General features: G+C 44.1%; 1 protein-coding gene across 1 annotated transcript in view; it reads right to left on the bottom strand.

Moving 5' to 3' along the window:
- Positions 1–15,362, bottom strand: part of fbxw7 (F-box and WD repeat domain containing 7) — a 53,317-nt gene extending 37,955 nt beyond the window's left edge. The window contains exon 1 of the mRNA XM_028976376.1: positions 14,964–15,362. Within this exon, the coding sequence (XP_028832209.1) occupies positions 14,964–15,179 (216 nt within the window). The 5' untranslated portion in view covers positions 15,180–15,362. The remainder of the gene's footprint in view (positions 1–14,963) is intronic.
- Positions 15,363–21,963: the final 6,601 nt, after the last annotated feature.

Genomic DNA, 21,963 nt, shown 5'->3' with positions numbered 1-21,963 from the left:
GATGTTTTAAACCCAAGTTTAAAATCGGAGGAGCCCACTGACTGACAGCTCACGCGCACGCTACCTCCTCATTGTGAACGAGAAACTCACTCTCAATGTATCTATGCAAATGGATACAGGACTTTACACTACCAAACAAGCTCCATGCCTAGTGCTGCATTTGCACCATAGTACACCATTAACACACAGCATAATGTATTGATATATATTATGTTATAATATAATATTACCAATTACAGTAAAAAAAAAAAAAAAAACATTTGGTGTGTGTATTAATGGACATATCAATGACTTCTCATGAAAAATTATTTCTGAATTTTTTTGCATTTTCATGGTACATTTAGTTTTCAGGTGCTCTGTAGTAGTGAGCTAGATACGTGCTAAAAAACTAAAAATCTCCCTTGAACATATAACCGTACTATGCGTGCATACACAATATTCTTTGGCAGCTTGAGGAGTTTTCCCCTCATAGTTTTATGACAAGAAATGCAGCGCTTGTCAACAACCTTGTAGTTAGTCATCTTACTTTTCATAGTGCTTTCTCTCCAGATGCCTGGTGAATGTAGACGTTGTCCCAGCTGTCCCCCCAACCCCCGGTTATCAAGTGCCACTCTGCCCGCCCCGCCATCTACTCATCTCTCTGTGGCAAGCAGGGGGCGCACTTCGCTAATGGGTGAAAGAAAAAACTCTTGGTCTCGGACACAGCAGACAAAGACCAAATAGCGTCGAGACAAAGACTAGACTGAGACCAAAAAAAATTGATTTAGACCAAGACCAGTCTCGAGAACTACAACACTAGTGATTATTTTCACAATTATGATCCAGATTATGGAAATTCTACCTGTTCTTGAGAGAGACACTCATATTGTGATCACAGATGCTGAGCTAATCTGAAACTAAATGAGTCTAGTGCGATTCTTTTACCCACCTCCTGAGAGCTATGCCTGTTCATGCTGCTCACCTGGCTTTAGAAGATGTGCCATTAACCAAACCAAATAATTTCACCCATAAGAGCCCTGAATTACTCTGTTTCCACACCTGCAGCAAATCACAATAAGTATCAAGAGCACCTATTGTACCCATTTAGTTAAGGCTTCCCACGATTGGCCCCTTAGAGTGAATGTGTGAGGTGCAGGCTCACATAGTCATAGCCAATTTGCATGTTAACATCAGTGGATTTACATAATGTTAACACCTGCACCTCTCACAAAGACCAGGGGTGCAATTGTGCAAATACAAACTTCAGTGCTGCAAACAAGGCCTGGAACCAGACCAAATCAAACGATGGCCTGAAGGGATGGACTTTCCACTGGCGTCCTGGCTTCCGGGCCAATCAAACCCAGCGGCGAGCTCCCTGTTTAATCAGGCAGTGCCACAACACACAGCGCTGCTTATTAATAGGGCAGGTGCACAGAGCCAGTAATCTCAAACTCAAATAACTAGGAGAGGGGGGGAGGCACTAATGTAGGGGGGACATTAGCAGAGGCTGAGAGTTGGAGTGGAAAGGGTGGGGTGCTCAGCAGTGGTCCGCCAACATGCCACCCTGCAACTGGTGGGCACTGCCACCTGCTGTTCCAGCATGGTAGGCGCACCCCATTTGCCCTGACTTTGTTGGGTGCAGTTTCAAGTAAATAATTTCAAAAACTCTGAACTAGAACATGTATATACATGTATGAATAAAGCATAAAGAAACAATGCACAATGCATAAGTAACCATGTGGGAATTCTCCTCAATTCAAGGTGTGTTCAGACAAAACAGAGAAAAACAGAAGAGAGGAGAACGTGTGTTTACTTATTAATTCCCAATGAGAAAAAAGATATAAATCAGCACAATGAGGACTGATGCACAGAGGGGGATTGATGAAGAAAGAAAGAAAGAAAAAAAAAAAACACTGTCATGGACTTTTAGAATCTAATAAAACCAAACAAGGGACAATGGGACCTGAACAGCTCATAATGTATAAAGTACACCGTTCTTTGGTGCATTTTAGAGACAAGGACACAATGTTGTTAATTAAAAAGGTCACCATACAGCCGTGTAACTCTGTTAAAGTGGAATACTAAAAGGGCAATTACACTTTTCATTGACTGGGTGCCCTTCAAAGTTCACACTGCATTAAAATGGTCATCCTATTTTCGCATTATAAACTGCCTGACTGAGTAGACGAGGTTGTAAATGTGTGGCTGGACCGCACCCTGAAATTACAACAATTCATCAACAGTAAGTCGGGAAAGATAATTAAACGGACGGGGGTTCGGATATTGTATTATATATTTTTTAATCAACAGATCCTCACTGAACGTTCGGTGCGGACCTTGAGAAGTGGTACGAGGATGGATGGGGTGGAGTGCAGTAGGGTAGCAGCGCAAAATAAAGTGAAATCTGTATTCTGAGTTTCGCTCCTCCATCCTGCCATTTAGAGTGAGTGACTGAAGACAAGGAGGGATGGAAACTGACAGGGCAGAGCGAGACAAACAGGCAGGGACCCTTAGTATGCTGATGGGGCATCTGAATGCAGAGTAGTGTGTGTGTGTGTGTGTGTGTGTGTGTGTGTGTGTGTGTGTGTGTGTGTGTGTGTGTGTGTGTGTGTGTGTGTGTGTGTGTGTGTGTGTGTGTGGGGGGGGGGGGGGGGGGTGGGTGGGTGGGGGGGGGGGGGTGTAAAAGAGTGATTGAGGTAAGACTGTGTTGAGGCTCTTGAGCATGAACACTCCAGGAAAACACGAACCACCAGGTGATTGGCATTCTAAAGCCCAAACAGAAGGTCTGGCATGATCTTTAAAAAAGTGCATGGGGGTGGTGAGGGTGCAGGTTTTACTTAAATATATGTGAAAATTTAGCTTAATTAAACACACTAAATGAAGAAACACATTTTGTAGATAGTGACCGTGACTGGAGAAATAAACAGGGCACCATGGCACTGCCGAGAGGAAGGTGCCACCCCCTGTCCGTCCCTCTTCATCTCGTCCTCCCCGCTGTAGGGGACAGAACAGTCCTGGTGTCTTTCCAAATGAACAAGACAGCCAAAAGCCGCAGCCTCGGCCTGCGTTAAGCTCAGTGTGGCGGCGGGCCGCAAGCGCGGGCCATTATGCTTCTCCGTGACCTTGTCACACCATTGGGAGTGAGGCGGACGAGCCAGACAAGGACCAAGGGTCTTCCTGTCCTGGAATCAGAAAGAGCTGGAACGCTACCCTGCTCGGAGCCTAATTCCTTGCTGGCGTTGTAGAAGCCGCAGCGGGCCCATACGGCACAGCCCGGAGGAGGACCGATCTTCTGAGCTGCGGGCAGTAAAGATGTCATATTGTTTTATTGGACGCTTTGCTTGGGCCATCTTGGTGAGAACAGAGGAGCAGCTATGACTGGCTTGTTTATGCAGATAAAGGCAACAAAAGGAGTCGACTGATCTGGCAGAAGTACATTCCCTCTTTCTTTTTTTTTGCCTTTAATTGCAGGCAATTTTTTCATTAGCTGCTGCCTTTCATCTGGCATAAATTCATTTGAGCTCTTTAATATCTGCTCAAAAGGTTGCCGCGGAGACATGCCTCATGAATAACAATGCTCTCTCTTCCTACTCGACTTCCGCTGCCTGTCTCTGGGTAACGCGAGTGACCCAAGGAAACTGTCCCTCAAGAGAAGCCCAGGACGTGGACGCGACTCGCAGAAAGAACACGCGGCGGCCCCCTGCGGATCAGTCTAGAGACGGGGAATGCGGGAGGGAGTCTCAACACTGATAGATGAGGCAAGAGGCTGTACTCCTCCTTTCTTCCAGCCTTTCTTTTGGTCTCACTCTGATGTTCAACTACAAAAGCCAGTAATTCCATGTTGGCCTAGTGAGACCCTCCGTACGTTGGAGGGGAAACACGACGCTCATGCTAATCACACCAGTGGTGCTTAAAAGTCCTCAGAACAATTAAAAAGGGGGCTGAGGCACTCTGGAACACCAGGGACAAACTTTTGACTTCATTAATGTAGTCAAACCTGAAAGGCAAATGTTCCTTCAAAACTTCTCATGCATGAAAAGTAAAAGGAGCTCTTGATACTATTCCGACGTAAAAATTTATTCCAAAATTCAGAACCGCTCCTTCACACCGAGTCCATCAACTGGCTCACTGAAACATGAGGATGAGTGGCAAGTGGAAATAATGTCAGCCGCATCAGTCACTAATGACGCGTGATTGATCGGCCGGGATCAGGCACGCTCACACACAGATCCCACTAATCACCTGCAGAGCACAATTAGCCCCCTGCAGCGGAACTTCCAACAAGACGCTCCTCAGGGGTGTGGGGGTGAAGCATAATCCTTATTAAAATGGGGCCCGTCACATGAATTTCTAATGCTCTTTATTTTAATGAAGACAAAAAATTAATGAATATTCATAAAAATGAAAGTTGAATGAGAGAAAAAAAAAAAGAAAAAAAAAACACAAAGAGAGTCAAGAACAATGTAAAAATGACAAATGGCAAAAGAACGGTTTTGATCACGTAAGCTCATGGAAAATGTGAGAGTGAAATTGAAGTTATTGTGAAACACTGCACACGGTGACACAACAAAATGTGTCCTCTGCTTTTAACCATCACCCTTGGTGAGCAGTGGGCAGCCATGACAGGAGTAGTGTGTGGGGACGGTGCACCTTGGCGGTTCAGGATTCGAACACTCTGATTACGTTTCCTTACCCACTAGGCCACATACCCACTAGACCCATTAAGCTATAAAATCTCAGCAGGGTCTTCTAACCATGGTTTGCTACCAGGTTATCCCTCGGAATCCATGTGCAACAAAATTATATGATTAGTAGAAAAGGCCAAGAAGGCAATGGCTGAAGGCCAATAACAGCCTGCCTCATTTCAAAGAGCCACTTTAGAGCAACTTCGAGAGCACCATGAAAAAAATAATGACTTGCAAATTCCTCACTGTAACTGTTTAGGGGAGGGGGGGGGGGTTCCCTAAAAACCTGCAAATTGGACAACAGGGAACCATCTAACCTTGATTTCAACCACAACTCGAACATATGGCATGGCAGGAAATGGCTTTAAAATGCAACAGGAAAGTATTAAAGATTATCCATAACAAATCTGTAACATCTAGATCTGTATTAAATCAATAGGGCATTCGACTTCGTGAAACTTTGTCAAGGTTTCTGTTTGAGGAGAGATAGGCTGGACGTGGGAAACAATCAATTCTCAATTAACTTGCCTTAATTAAAAATCTCAGCCAAAATGCTGTAAACTTCATTAAGCATTAGATAAAAGAGTTGTCTAAACCCTTTTTTTTTTTAATCCTGCAGGACTGTTGAGCAAATAAAGGTGAATGTAACCTACAGGTAATAGTATAATTAAGTACTTAAAGCAGCCCGTGCATTTGTTCTGTGAATTCTAGACGTATAGAAACATCAGAGGTTTTCTTTTTAAAACGTTCACTTATTCTCACAACGGCAGGCGACTGGAGAACCGCAGCGGCTGCTTTATGTCAGACCTCCTGTTGGATTTAAAACACAAGCAGCCCCCGTGGGGCACCTGGGTCCGCAGGTCTGCAGCTCCACGCAGGGAAATGCACTCAGTGAGTGAATGGGACTATTAGTAGCATGTTAATGAAGAGACCACCCAGAAAACAGGAAAAGGGAGTAGGGCGGCCAGATACTGCTGGCTGGAGATAAGCGTTGGCCCACCAGCGCCGTGAGGATTCAATACACAAGTGTGTGTGGGTGCACGTAAATGTGGGACGGAAGGTGAGCCACACTCTCGATTTTAAAACAGACACGGAGTACTGTGATTTATTTAGGTTTCTGCACTCAGGTGCAATTACATAAAAATGCACAGGCTTCATTATACAAACAGTACCCAAAATCAAAGGGTTTTATTCTGCACTTTAAAAAGGCATGTTTTTATTCCTGGAGTTAAAAGCAAGACCACTTGGTTTCGAGTTAAGACTCAAAAGAATCACCAGTTCCATCCCTCCGAGGCAGAGTGAAGGACAGGCCAGGGAAGCCAGCTGCAGGACATTAGAAAGCCCACGCCACCATTCCACTAGCGCCTTTGTTTCTCCTCAGACACTGATTGTCTGGTACGATAGCAAAGCAGGCCATGCCCAGTAAACACAGCTTCCTAAAACCATCCATCTTGGACTAGAAAGAATGAAAAACATTGGCTAAAGCGCCTGAGCCCATTACAAAGCAGGATGGACTTCCAGCAGGACGGATGAGAGCAGGCCAGAACGTAAATAAAGTTAAAAGCAGGGATCTCCGCTCAGCCAGGAATTTGTCCATCCAGACCTCCTCGTCGTGAGCATTTTTTAACCAGCCCAGTCCCGGAGTCTTGGAGAAGACCACACCTGGGACGGCTTTGGGCCTGTTCTAGGTTGAATTGCGAGAGGCTTTCAGCCCTGTGTGGTCACGACGCTAAGGCTCTCGGAACAGAACGGAGTTGCCACGGCTCAACAATGGTTCTATTTACAGGCTGGTGAATCACCGGGTTACATTAAAAACACATACAGTCACCTTCGTGACATTCTGCCATTACATAGAGGTAAACACACACACACACACACACACAAAAACTCTACCACAACCATGGGCGTAGCACTGTGGTCCGCGGTCACAATCGTTCTTCGTCTGCAGGGGAAAGGTCTGTAAGATGCGAGTGTTTGGGATTCCTCACTTTGCTCAGGTAATGAGGTGAGAGTGTTTAAGATGCCTGCGTGTGTTGACAGCGCGTCAGGCTCCTCGGACCTTTATATAAATAGGCGAGCAGAATGCCAGTGCGCCCCGCTCTACACGAGGCGCGCCCCATTGCGATCCGGGTGGGCAGAATCGGGTTTCGTCCGGTGTGCTGGGGCCACACCAAACACGGTGGCCGTCACCCGTGGATAAAAATTCCAACAGATTCTTTGGCCGTCTAAGAGTTTGATCAAGTCTCTGGCTCCGGTGTATATACTCTCAAGGCCAGTCTGGGGTGCTGAGTTCCAGCTGAACCGGATGAGCATAAATCCAGACTGATATTCTTCGCTGAATTAGTTATAAAAATGAAATAAAACACAAATGAATATGTGAGTGAGTGGCAAGCAAGCTGTTTACTGGCTGCTTAATGCTGGCCATCAGTCATATATTAGTTTTATTTTTATGTAGTGGTGCCAACTGGTGATAAATGTACCCAGTTAAGTCACAATAATACACAGATATTGACCATGACTGATCATATGTTTAAAATGTTTTGAAGATGAAACAAATAGAAAGTGGTAACAGGAAGGAAATGTTTATCAAGCGCACATCTGCTTGATGCCACTATAGAAATCTGGGTATGAATGTGTGCACAAATCACTGGCAGATCATATGATTTCCAAGTACAGCATACGTACTTACTATACCATTCCAAAAATACAGCAATTAGTGAGGCTGCACATGACAACTTTGTTACATACACAAATAGCCAGACAAGCCAGCCAGGCTTATTTCTGTAATTGTAGAGCCTCTATAAAGATCAGCCAGGAGAAAATGGTCTACAGTATGAACCAAAGCTGTGTGAACTAATTGCCAGTTTAGTATCTGTAGGGAGTCAGCACTGGACTGGAAACAAAGATTATACCTCTCAACTACTACTAAGCGTGTTAATGCCTTTAATACCTTAATATGGACACTGAAGATGGAGGGTTTTAGTTCACAGGTATATCAAAACATTTAAACTCATCCAACCCCAAGACATTTCAGGCTTGTTAACATAACTCATTCATGCATTCATATGACCCGTAATTGTTAAGTGAAAGTGATTGTCATTGTGAGACACTGCAGCACAGAACACGACGACACATTGAAATGTGTCCTCTGCTTTTAACCATCACCCTTGGTGAGCAGTGGGCAGCCATGACAGGAGCCCGGGGAGCAGTGTGTGGGGACGGTGCTTTGCTCAGTGGCTGCTCAGCGGCACCTCAGTGGCACCTTGGCGGACAGGGATTTGAACTGGCAACCGGGTGGTAGCAGCCTAGTGGGTAACACACTCGCCTATGATCCAAGCTGCTTCCATAACCGCTAGGCCAAAATTGCCCCACATTTAATATTTTGTTAATATTTATTTAATACTACCACAGAAGCTGTGACAAAACCCAAACATCAGACTATTCCAATATCTTGAAATTAAAATTGCAGTACAATCACGAGTCTTTTCACAGTTACGAGGTCTAATGCTGTCCCAGGCAGCTGCCCAGATCAGCGTTTGATATGAAGAGCACATCTGGTGTGCATCTGGCCCATTCATTGACCTTTTCTAAATGCTAGATGTGACAAAACAAACACAAATACCAAGCATAGCCAAAAGGGGCATAAGGTGCCAAGATGTGACCTTAAGCCCTGGAATGAGTCCACTGGGCAAAAAATTGGCATGCCTGATCTAATCTGGGCACTGTATCTAGCAATATAGGAGCCCAAGATGGGCACAATGTTGATTTGGCACATGTGTGGCCAACTGGCCTATAGCTAAGCACCCATGAAATTTCAGCAGCAGCAGACAGCAGTGGAGCTTTACTTTAAACTAATGAAACTACAAAGCGTTCAAAAAGCAGCCTCCACACAATTAAAACATAACCAGCCAACATGTGCTGTCAAGACATCTGTGCGTGTGAGTGAGCGATCAGTGTGAAAGCAAACAGTGGAACCAGTGGTGGCCACAATCAGCCGACATGTGTAATTCAACTGAATTGTGTGAGAACTTCTTAGACTTCTTCACTAATGAGGTGTCGAGCACCAGGGTCTATGAAAACATTATTGGTCATATGAAGCCTACTGGTTCTCCTAGGGACCCTATCCCTCCCCATCTTTTTAAGGAGGTCTAAACATTTCTTCTCCTTGGTTTTTAAATGTCTGAGATGTTGTTGTTTTTTTACAGTTTTATTGTGGTTGCACTGCATTGTTTTAAGTGGTTTAGAAATAAATTTGAACTTGAACTTGAAAAGACTTGTGCACTGCAAATTAAAATGTAGCTTTATGATACTTAATCATTTCAGAATTAGCTTCCCTTTCTAATTTCCCTTTCTACTGTTAAACAGTATTGCTAAATCACATATCTGGTAAAGCCTCAACATGTCCTTGCTGCAGCAGTGCAGGAGTCTTCAGGAAGTGCCAGGCAGGCCACACATGAAGTAGCAGCAGAGGCACTAAGTCCACAGATTAAACAAACCATGAGGACAGACCCATCAATAACAGGCAGCATCTCAGGCAGGGGAGAGTAAAAAGGAAGCGAGAGGAGGTCAGTTCCCAACTTGGAGGATGGACGACCACAGAATGGGTTTAGTGACTCGCGAAAAATCAATGGAAGTAAGGCAAAGCAAACATAATGTGACAATAGGACCACAGCCATTGAAAATCAATCAACTTAAAATTACTGATGTGACCGTGACTTCTAAACTGAGGTGCGTGGTGTGTGGTCACAACAGTCTCTTAGTAACAGTCAGATGATAGATCAACAGCGATTTCAGCACCACTGGAGTAATAGGGAGCTTTGTATCTCTTTTGTTTTGGGGGGGGGGCATGGCAGCCAGGAGACACTTGCAAAACAAAAGTACCCAAATATCCACCGCCAGCTAGAGCAATTCAGACAGCATCAGATTCCAGGTGTGAAATACAAGCCGTTCTTTATGAAACAGACAGACCAATGGACAGCCAACATGGGTGGTTCGCTTTATACGCCTCTCTGGTGAAAAGAAGATTTGTTCCATTCTGACAGAAACCTTGAGAAGTAAAGAGTACTGCTGGCAGTATAGTGTATATCTGCACGTCAATGCGTACTGGGTTGGCACCAGAGAAAGGCTTTACAAAAAGCCCTGACCCAGAAAGATAGCTGGCTAAAATACAGAGGCCTAAGCAATAAAGCATTAAAGATAATAAGATAATAAAAACATAAAATATGTGAAGACTGAGCAATAAAGTACTTGACCTCAGGTTATAATCAGGAATGCCTCAGTTGTTTATATAGGCATTAAGAATTCAACGCTATAACAACCTTCCGTTAAATGTATTCAATTTGCCTATAGTTCTAGGCACCAGGGCATTTGTGCAGGTGCTTTGCAGATTAATGTCTGATATCTTGAGCCCTGCCAGCCCATCTTCAGTTACCCTCTGGGACAGAAAGCAAGGCTTGAGGGCCTAAGAAACATTCCTAAGGAGAGAGAAAGCCCCTCGGCTGTGTGGGAAATGTCATCACCTCCCGGCAGGTTTGCGGCAGGTGGGCACCATGGTGGAGGTTCACGTCGAACAGGCGTGGCATACAGATTAGTGCAGCCACTTCCAAAATCACATTTTAGTTCCTAAAACGTGTCACTCTTGTCATTTAGCCAAAGGCGCAGTGGACAGTCCTAAACTCTGTCTACTGTTTCAGAACCGGGCAACTTTAGATGCTGCGAGGCAAAATACTTAAACGCTGCGGAAGCAGGTTGTCATAAAATGAGTACAACGGTGTACTTGCACAAGTTTGTGACAAATGTGTCGATTGAGTTTTAATTTTCTCCTGCAATACAAAACATTTGACATTAGGAGACCTAATTTCACAACACCATCTTCCTTATGGGCAGAACAAGAGGAACACGTTGCATTAGCAGACCCTCTCTGCGCCTCTCCTCTTTGCTGGAATGGATCTGCTCAGAATAGCTTCGGGCAGATGCCTTCGCCCCATGGTTATTTGGAGCCCAAGGGCAATGGAATCCCATCACCTCTCGCAAGAGTGCAAAGGCCTTCATTACCAGACGGGAAAGGGCGAGGGGAAGGTCCATCAGCTGTCAGGATGCTTTGAACAGAAGAATACTTTGTCAGGCCATCAAAGCAAGAAAAGGGAATGAAAGACTCTTGCTGGTAACGATGACGGGAACGCATTGTTATTTAACGGAGCTATGCTCTCCAACGTTGTAAGCCAACTTTGATGTGGTTGTCAGGGTGAGAAAACTATTTTCTACTTTAATGTAGATTAAATAAATCACTCAAGTTAAAAATTCCAAGACAACAGAGCAGAATTTAAAAATTGGAAAGATCACAGAGGTAACAGATGAGCTGAGCCCTAAAGAGCATTAAATTTGCATGAAGGACAGGGAGGTACAGACAAGCACCTCAACTGACCTGTCTTCAGTGTGCAGTTGTTCAGACAAACCCGACATTCACCTTCACCACTGAAAACTTTGGTCAGAGCCACATATGAAATTCGATTTTAAATCAAACAAATTCCAAGGTTCTGCAACACAAAACAAGCCTATTAACATTGAAGGTGAGGCCTTTTTCTAAAACCCCAAAACATGTTCATCACCTAAAATATGAACATGACACATGAACATAGAGATGACTGAATCAGTTTAATGGCATTACCATCAATATGATCTGGCAATTTATCAGATTATAAATATACTTCTAGAGGGCCAGACGTCTTGATTTAGAAAGTGAAAGGCGCCATAAGGTCACCAAGTGTCCTATTTGACTTTCAGCAATGCTGCGAATTGTCCTTATTCTGGTGAAATTAGAAGTGCGGATGCCACTGACAGGCAGGTGATTTTGACCACAGGGAACATTAAAAATTGTTTGGTCACTTTCACGACAAACCTCCTGGAAACAGGGATGGGTTGTAAGACGAGAAGGTGTTTTTCAGCTCGAAGAGGACATATGACCACTGGGCAGTGACCTGCCCACGACTCTGGCTGCTCCACTCGGCAAAGTGTCACATTGCAGGCAAACATGGAAAGCAACGTGCACACAAAGTCAAAGGCCTATTCATTTCAGGAACACAGAACCATCTAGAACCACAAACGTTACATCAGAACTGAATAAACCTACAACGTGCTAGTCCCAGAAATCCCAGAAGAACAAATATATTTAGGAAAAAAACATGCATAGAGTTTTTTCAGGTTCAACAACAAAAAGCAGGACTTGAAGTGTCACAGAAAAGTGTATGCACTGGTGGCAGGGATGTGGCATTGCTGTGATGGGCAGGTCCATATCACTTTACCCACATGGCACGAAGGGGTGAGGTGGTGGCAGGTCAATCTATCTGGACTATCAAGGATCTGGCCAAGAGAAGGCAAAAACAGCCATCTCCACAACAGCTGGATCCCTGGGAACCACGAAGCCTTCAGGCTGACACATGATAACTGGAAACCTGGTGGAACAGTGCCAAATGTTTCAGCTTTATGAACTGCTTCTGATAGACTGGATACTGGGACGTAGGTTCTGACTGGTATGCTAAATTGTCTTGTTTCCATAGTCTAGAACCTGAGAGACCTCATTTGAAAATGCTGTGCTTCATGTAATCTCTGAAGACTGTGCCAATGAACTTGCTGAGCAGGAGCTCTGGGGAACAAAGCAATACCGGCCCACAGGGAATGAAGGGAAAATCCCAGCTGCTCCGGTCAAAGTAAGGTGGGGCTCGCCAAGCAACCGTATGAGGAAGCATTCCACAATCCATTAGAGAAGTACATACAATTATAAGAAAGCTGGTGTGAGTGATCGTTGTGTTTTTCTTTCAAAAAAGAAAAACTTGAAAAGCCTTTCCAAGAGGAATATTTAGTCCATACGTTAAGACATATATGGCTGCCTTTGCCTCCTCCATAACCATACAGAAAGATAACACATGATCCCCCAATTTGGAAGGGTTTATGGAACACTCGTGGCAAACCATTTCACCATGGGTCGGAGAGCCTGGGCTACACATAAAAAAGAGGGATTTGCAACACAAGAAGGGCTAGCCATTGCCAAAATCCTTTTGTGCTGACTTTGTAAAGTCAGACCAATTACATCTCATAAGAGCTTAAGAAGGAGGCTAAGCCTGTGTTCCTCAAGTTAACTTTGGGGGGATTTCACTCTCTCTTGTGCTTCGCCGGTGGGAGCCTTCATTGAGCTCTTTTATTTTCACCGTATTATAGGATGGAAGGACCGGATAAATGAGGCTGGAAAATATGAGTCCCTGAACTCCCTGATCATAATTAGCCAGTATTACATATATAAAAAATATATCAGTGGAAAAGTATTTTTTTACTTTGCTCTGATAAAAATGCAACCACCGCCATTGGAGTCTTGAATATACTGTGTAAGGCATTACCTGCTATACTAGGAATATAGTCAAACATGGCAAAGCAAGCCGCCCACATTTATACTGGTAATATTCACTCTAGGCTTTAACCAATTTAGTAAAAATATTTCATTATGGTTTTCTACATTACATGAATATATTAATATAATATATTAATATATAATTTGTATACTACTCTAAATGATGTTACATTTACAGAGAATCCTGTTCAACTGGTAAATACAGAGAAGGTGCAAGTTCTGATTGATGTTATACAGTGGGCCATTTATATGGATATAAAACATATACTAATGTGCCACAAACAGGACGTTAATATTCCCATTTTATTAAGGTGTATCCATATAATTGGCCCACCCTGTAGATAAAATCTTTGTGCAGAACAAAGTTAATACTTAGGACCTAATAATCCGGTCAAGTCACAGGCAAAATATTTGTAAGCTGGTCAAAAAAGGAAGCTTGTCTGGCAGGACCACACTCGGAACAGATAGCATAAGCCTCTACGTGAAAGATTGTCTCCTCGATAGAATATTTTTTTATTATCTACTTTCCTTAAGCCACAACAAAACAGGTTGTCATTGCTCAACACCTTTGTAAACAGCTTAATTTAAGTTCTGCTATAAGCCCCGGAACAGTTGTTGAGGTGTAACATTGCATCCCAGTTGCTGACATTGCTTTTTTTTTTCCCCCTCCCACCCCCCACGTTGGTCATTTGACCACACCCAGTAGCTTGAACATCCATTTCCTATAAGCTTCAGTACATAAATGGGTCTATCAGTCCTCCTCTCACTCTTGGATCAATATATCTGTACTATCGCTTCCTCGGTACTGGCTCTATAAATAGGGGCTTTGTATGAAGCCTTATTAAGGTGACCATTTGGGGTCTTAAAGACCACCAACGCTACTGCAACACTATTTTTGTCTCCCACAGTCACTATTATCACAGCTTCAGTTGGTCCAGAACGCTGCAGCACGTTTGCTGACGGGTACTAAAGAGTCACCACATGGTTGCCGGTTCATTTTAGAATTTTAAAGTTTAAAATTTTATTGATTGTTTTTAAGGCCCTAAATGGACAGTCCCCACTATACATAACGGATAACAGATCATGTTCATCTTCAGCCAATCCCTAGATCCTTAAAATCCATCCTGCGATCTCACCTCGATTCGCAATTGCTGTGCCCTGCCTATGCAAACAGATTTAACTAAAGTTTTTACTCTCCCTGAATTTTTATATTCTTTTCTTCAGACTTTCCTTGTGTATTTTTGTATGTCCTTTTATGCCCGTACAGCACTTTGGTGCACTGGAACTGCTATTATAGTGCTCTTGAAATAAAGTTGACTCGACCATGGTAAGGTCCGGCACATGATGTTCAGAGAACGCATGTGCAGAAAAAACTATTTAACTTTAAGAGAGAGGGGAAAAATATTAAGAAACCATTATGGTATAAACGCTGTAAATACAACATGTAAATCAAGCAGTAAAAAGCATTCAAATAATTGCATACATTAAATTTAAAGGGGGGGGGGAATTATCTTATGCCAATCTGCAAATGATTAATACAAATCAGCTTATGTGAAAAATGTACTACAAAATGTGTAGACAGACAAAGAAATACCCCCCCAACACACATATAATATAAAGAGAGACAACGAGACGTCCTTCACTGTCAAAACAACTGCTCTCAGCTAACATTCAACCTCGCGAGAGGTGTAAACCTTTATAAAACAGAAAGGGTATGGAAAAAACGACAAACAAAATGTCTAGGGTGGTGACGTAACACAAACTAACAGTGATATTTTATTTGACATCTACACGTCTTCCAGAGGACATGAGAATGTGAACGAGGCCATGGGGGGAAAAAAAATTTAAAAAGTGAGATGTCAGTTCACACAAGTCAGGACATCAAGGGCAAGACTCACCCGTTTGCGACAAAAGGGAAGTCCCTGGGTAATGATGTTGATGCTGAAAATCTTGAGTACTTTTTGGGGCTCCCTGGCTACCTCCTTGGCGTCGAGCACGTCCAGCGCCTGGCATGCCGGGGGCAGCTCGGGTGCCTTCTCCTTGTCGGAGGCCTTGGGCATTTTCCTCCGCGACCTGACCGACGCGAACCGAGGGATAGGGCAATGCCGGAGCATTGCAGGACCTGGGCTAATAGTTCATATGCCGGACGAGTAAAGTGAGCGGGACGCCTCTTTCGAAGCTTCGCAGGAGGGTTCAGGGATGCTTTATCAGAACGGTCTGCACTTGCCTGGGTTGCTCTGTTTCAAGTGTCCACCGTCCGCTCACCCTCTCCGCCAAGCGGCCCCTCTTTAAAAGCGTCTGGGGTCGTGATGTCACCGCCGGACGCAGCTGCTACTGCAGAGGGTTTCTACTGCCTCCCCACCAACGACCACTCGTCTCGCGCTGACTCACGCAGGAATCTGCTACCCACAACCAGGGATGAGGAATGGCGTCAAGCGCTCATCTGACAGCAAATGTTTCGTCTTTACGTCCTCTCCCTCCTACCCTGCGCAACGTGCTGATCAGAGTCTAGCCAGAACATCTGACGCATCACCAATGACAGTTCTGTAGTAAAGTAAAATCTGCTTTTGCTATGAGCCGGGTGACCTTCATGTGGTTCTCAGTGTCCAGAGTTCAACCCCTAAACAGATAATGTGATTAAAAACATTACAAATATTAACTCAAAAAGCTCCACAAACAGCTTGTCATGTCATTCCAGCCATGCATCAAAAAGCCAACCCTGGGTTTATTTAGGGCCTGGCTGATAACCCAAGGGACAGGTGTCAGACTGCACCACAGGCCCATTTCAAAAAGGAACTCCCTGACCGGGCGTTTGGACCGACTGCCACATACGCACACATCCTAGTCTAGAGTGCACATTGTCTACAGGACAGTCGTGCTGAGCTCGGAAAATCTTAATATAGTGGCATCGTTGGAGAGCGGCAATAGTGACCCTGGCTTGAGATCACGAGCACGTGCACACCATGAAATTCCTGTTCAAAGCCACGAGCCAATAGGAAACCAGCTCACAGCAAGGAGACATGATTGGCATAAAGTTTTGATAATTGCTTAGCCTGGGGAATTTCTTTTTCGTTTATTACATTAATGTTCAAGTGAGTGTACTACTGCAGACTGTGTTGATTCGTGTGCATTTAAATTTCATCAAGTGTGTCAATCATGGAAGAATTTACCATTTTAAGGTCTCCCTGCCACCCATTCCAATTAAGCATCTTATTAGCAAAGATACAGTAGACAGTAGCTCAGGTTCAACACTCTTGGTCAGTCTGCCCAGCCATGTCCCAGAAACCTCACTGAGGACTGCTTTTCTCAGTAAAGACCTGCGTCCACGTGTACTGCTTAGCCTGATAACATGATCAGCAAAAAGTAATTGGCAGGAATAACAGGCATCCTGACCATGTAACCCTAGGTCTCATGCAATGCCAAGCACAGCCTCATGTCTGAAGGAACTCATATCTCATATCTCAGGGAGCTTTTAACCAAAAAAAAAATACAACAAAACTAATAAGTTAAAGGCCCGATATGGATCAAAACATTTTATTAAATGCACAAACCTAAAACATGTTACTCGCTTGTCCCTGTGAAAAAAAAAAAAACATCACATGTACTCAATACAGCTTGTAGTAAATGAGCATATGTGAACAAGCATAAATCCTAATTCATGTTTATCCTTAGTTTTATGACAAGATGACACTGCTGAATTAAATCGCTACAATAATCAAACACTCCTCCATCTTTGTTGGAAAGCCCGCTTCTATGCCTTGTTTCTATTGGTCACATCACCAAGTCAGAGCAGGTCAACAACATTCAGCTTGCCATGTCGCACGCCGCATCGCTGGCCACTCTGAGCACAGTGAAAAATTGCTCTTCAGCTGCTGACGTTTCAGAGCACAGAGCCACACTTGCCGCGTTTGGTCAGAAACTGGCTTAACAGCAAAGAGAAGAGAATTATATTCATTACATTGGTGTCATTTTATGCAATAAATGTCAGGAGAATTAAACTTTTATACAGTGATTGAAAAATATTTTGTATTGTATTTTACAATTAAATTTCCCACAGGACCTATTTGACCTGTCTTCAAATGTTTCCAACATTTGTCCCAAATGTAAAGTGCATAAAGGCATTTTTTTTCATGCATTTTGGACGTTCTGGAAAAAGTTGTAAAAAGTGACCGCGCTTCAAGACCAAGCACTCTCTTGGGCAGGGGTGTCAAACCCGCTGACTGTGGGCCACATCCCGCAAGATCACTTTATAGATCTATTATTATGGGCCGGTGATATTCCGTTGCCTTGCCAAACGCAATCTTTACAGGATCAGCTTCCACGTCCACGGAAAATGGGTCGCGAAGCAGCTTGAAATTCATTTTTCATGCGTCAGTCACCAAAGCGCCAATCGAACTCAGTTTGTCACCAAAGTGTGCACTGCATGATGGGATCTGTAGCTTGTGTGTTATCAGTGCTTCATATCAGCGGGCCGTAATAACAGATCTATTTGAAGTGGCCTTGCGGGATGCGAGTTTGACTCTAGAGAAACAATTGTTCCTCACATGTCAGCAGGTCACACATAGCAGTCCCATGCAAATCAAGAGTGTGAAGCTTACTGTAAAAAGTAAAGTAAAATAGCGGCCACGACAACCACTCACATGGCCTTAAACCATGTGCTGAAAAGAAAAGCATCGAATGTCATTGGCGTCTGAGTCATTGCCGTAGGGCTTAAAATGAGCACAGAACACACCAACACACTGCTTTACGTTGTTTACACTACAGCACACATTCAGTCACAGCTTCACTTTCTGACTGGGGGGGCATTGCTTATCAAAGGCAGAGTCCCGACAGAAGACCGATGCCCCACCTAGTTCACCGTCAGCAAGAACAACGGGCGCAGAGTGTCTGTATGAATAAACACTGATAATACGCAGCAGGAGACGGGGACAAGCTATGGGGAAGTTCAGTTCTTAATCATTTCAATACATATACTTTCATGGTTGCATCTGAGATGCAGATTATTAATCTGAATTTGAACTACAAATTTAAAGCAGTGATTGAAAACAAAAAAAACGTACGGCGCACCCTTACTGGAAGTGTAGTAAAACCCAGGGGCTCCCGCTGTTCATTTAGTTGAATTCGGTTGAAGGTAAGAGCAGAGTGGTTAGATTGAGGAAGGCGCAGGAATCCGCTCATTTAACAAATGCCAGAAAATGTGCTTGGAAGATTTTTCTTCGGTGCATTTAAAAAGTTTTGCTCACTCTTGCTCCATTCTACACACACGGAACGCAAATACTGCACTAAGCTCTGTCGACAACTCGTTTGTGAACACGCTGTGTATGTGATTAAAATTTCTCATTTATGAATCTTTTATTGTGAAGAAATATTCAGAAATATGCCTGTCTAATCCATGCCGGTCTGTTGTCAGCTTTCCGCAAAGCTGCTCCAAAGGACCCCACATGTGTGTGACCAGACGCAGAGAGGGCCCGCTACAGCTACAGCTCTCCATCAGATAAGCCCCAGCGGGGTCTCGCCCCCGACGGCCACTCCACACACTTAGAGGTGTTTTGGAGTTGGCCGGTCCACACCAACTCCTGCTTGGCCCGGATTCATGGGCAGATGGTTAATGTCTGATTAATGAGCAGGCCTGCAGTTCAGCTCCTGCGCAACAGCTGCAGCAGCCACCCCAGTCTGCCCCAGTAAGGAGTCGGGTAATACAACTTTTTTGACTGATCTGAAGTCAGTGTGTCTGGTTTCCGGTGCAGGACAGGATGAATTTTTGATGAGATTTTTGATTGGTTTTGTATTTTTGAAAGGTCGAGGGGGTGACTTAGCCGAGAGCAGAGTACTCCTGCCCTCTAGAGGTATAAATGTGAACGGGTTCTGTTTTTCTGCTTGTGCATTGTACATTGTTCCAGTCTCTTTTTTTAAATCCAAGACACTCTACAATTAGTAAATAAATACATAAAAGTCAAAGCGTAATGATGCAGATAGATGAACTCTCAATCTTTTCCTTTATCCTGGTCAGTGCTTTTAAAAAAACAATGCCTTGCAGAGGTAAAGCATGAGCCCTTATGTAACTCACCTGACCCTCTTGCTGCTCTTAATATCCCTCCCACTCCGGAGTGTATTGCCCATGATCAAAGTGTTGCGTAGCAACAGTTTTTCAGGAGAGGTTGTTTGAAAGTCTTACCCAGCGTCTCTAAGGGAGAGTGACGGCCTGGCCACATTAGCTGGGGGAGGCAGGAAATGCTGTGACCGCGCGCACACCCCCCCCCACAGAGACCTGAAATGCTGTGACAAATTCCACTGCTCAGCCAGCACCGCCCCACCTTATGGTGTGGTGAAGGTGTTATGTGAAACACTCAGGACCGTTCAGAACATTACTTATGAATAAACTTTTTTTTACATAAACATTTAACTAATGATGTCATAAAAGGGATTACAAAAAAAACATGACATATGCAGATGATAAAATACATAATTTTAGGCACTAATGACATACCTTATGTAATGTCTACAGTAAGCAAGATCCGGTAAAATTCCAATATTAAACCAAGTTCATGTGCTGAACAGTGAGGTGTTCTCAAAATATGGAGGAGTTGTTTTTTTTGCCCCAAGCTCCCTCTACATGGCACAGAAAGTAATAAAAGATGAAGCATATGGCTGGAGTCCCACGCACCCTTCTGGAAAAGAGCACAGGTCAGACTCATACAAATAAATGCAGCCTACACAGGCAGAAGACCGTGTTAAAGTTACTGCATTTCTCTCCGAGAGTGTGCGAGAGAGAATACGAGAGCGCGCCGGACCACTGTCCTTGGAGGCATACCGAGTAAAACATGGAGTCTTGTCTGTGTGATGGAATATAATGTCTCATCTGAGGTCACAGCACGACCCCCGGTAACCCTAAATCTCACCGGCAGAGGCGGTCCTCACTGCGGCTGCAGTAATGAGAGAGGTGACTCGACAGGCCACCAGACTCAGACCACACAACCGACAGGAGGGCAGGACATGGACGGGCAGGGGAGAGTCCAAACTTTGACTAGGAATCGAAAGGGACTCAGAACAGGGTGAAGATGTCCTTAGTTACCGAGGACACGTTCAGTCTTTAAAATCACACGGCAGTAGAGCTTTTAGGTAAAGGAAACCATACTTTTGTGGTAGGCGCAGAACCAAACCCCACACTAAGCGGTCAAGGCTTCCATCTTAATGACAACTGACAAGGCGGATAGAGTTCTGGTGTAGAGGAAGGGGTCACCTCCGTTACCATGGCAACCTGTGAGCAGCGGCAGAAAAGACGGCGTGCAGGGCGGAAATGAGTCAGCTAATAAGGCAATGTAGGGAAATGTAAATGCTGGAGACTAATATGGCAGCTATTAATGGGAGAAATTTCTGCCCATGATATCACTGGTATGACACCAGATCACAAGGGTTGGGGCATTAAGAGAGAGCGTGAGGACGGAAAATGATGGCAAAAATGATTGTGACTGTCGGACAGACTAATAAAAGCTGAGTTTTCATTGATTGTAAAGCCTGTGGTGGGACTGTCATTGGGGGCTGTCATTAGTGAGAAGGACAAGGAACAAGGTCATTATCAAACATGCTAAGCGGTGCTTTCCCAGGGAAATAAACCCACACAATCCCAAGCATTCAAAGCCATAAAATTATCACACTGACAATGAACCAAACTGCCTTGTTCTAACAAACCAGGAGAGAGAAGAAAAAACATCAGTGCTATAAAAAAATCGATATTTGGAGGAGAAAAAAGGAGAAAAATCTATTAAAAATGCTGTAGGGACTTTGAAAAGCTCTGAACTTTATTTAAAAGAGTGGCGCTGCTTCTTGGCGCATACGTCCTTGTACATAGTTTGATTTGACCTCACAAAATTAAAGAGTAAAAATGAACGCATCATTTCAGCCCTTGAGGCATGTTCTACTGAAGATGTAATTAGACCGGGTACTGGTGCAGCATGCCAGCTTACTGACCAAAACGGCAGAGCTTGGCTTGCTGGTACGGCGCTCGGAGCACATGTTACACCCCCGTCACCCCATCTGGGAAGCTAACCCATGCGCATGTAACATTAGACCCGGGAAAACCGGTGCCCCCTCTCCAACTAACCCAGTCAACTCTGATAATGACTGGCTCTCCTTTTAATTTATTACATGCAAATGACATACACAGAAGCAATTCAGAGACAGGATTCGGCTGAACCGTACCACAGCCGGAAGGCCTACTGGCACAGTAACATTGTTCAATGTTCAAGTCTTGTGAAATTGAAGAGCCAAGGGGTGGTAGTAGCCTAGTGGGTAAGACACTCGCCTGTGAACCAGAAGACCCGGGTTCAAATCCCACTTACTACCATTGTGTCCCTGAGCAAGACACTTAACCTTAAGTTGCTCCAGGGGGACTGTCCCTGTAAATACTGATTGTAAGTCACTCTGGATAAGGGCATCTGATAAATACTGTAAATGTAAATGTAAAGGGGGACCTGCAGCCTTCATAAAAATCAACTTGCGCTAAACTCAGAAACTGTTCATAAAAGCTGTAATGAACTTAGAGAGCAATTCTTAGTCAATAAAATACATTTAGGCACTTCATAAGTACAGCGTAAAACACTGTATGACCGAGCATTTCAAAACTAGAAGAAAAAAGCATGCCAGCCGCATGTTTGGTTTGGCAGCTAATTTAACATTTCGACCTTTAAGAGTAAAAAAATGGCTAAAGCTAAAATTTGACTCACTCTCCGTAACCCACGTGCATGCGGATGAGTTGGATTAGAAATTCTGGGGTCCCTCGTCAAGCAAAAGTGATGCCTGAAATATCCACCCTGCCCTTCCACACCTTTTCATATCCGAACCCATTAAACACGAAACGCACATCTGTACCAAACTGACAGAAAGGGTCTTTTACGAACT

Source organism: Denticeps clupeoides, chromosome 4, assembly GCF_900700375.1.
Source record: "Denticeps clupeoides chromosome 4, fDenClu1.1, whole genome shotgun sequence".
NCBI lineage: Eukaryota > Metazoa > Chordata > Actinopteri > Clupeiformes > Denticipitidae > Denticeps > Denticeps clupeoides.
This window is presented reverse-complemented; position numbering and strand designations above follow the sequence as displayed.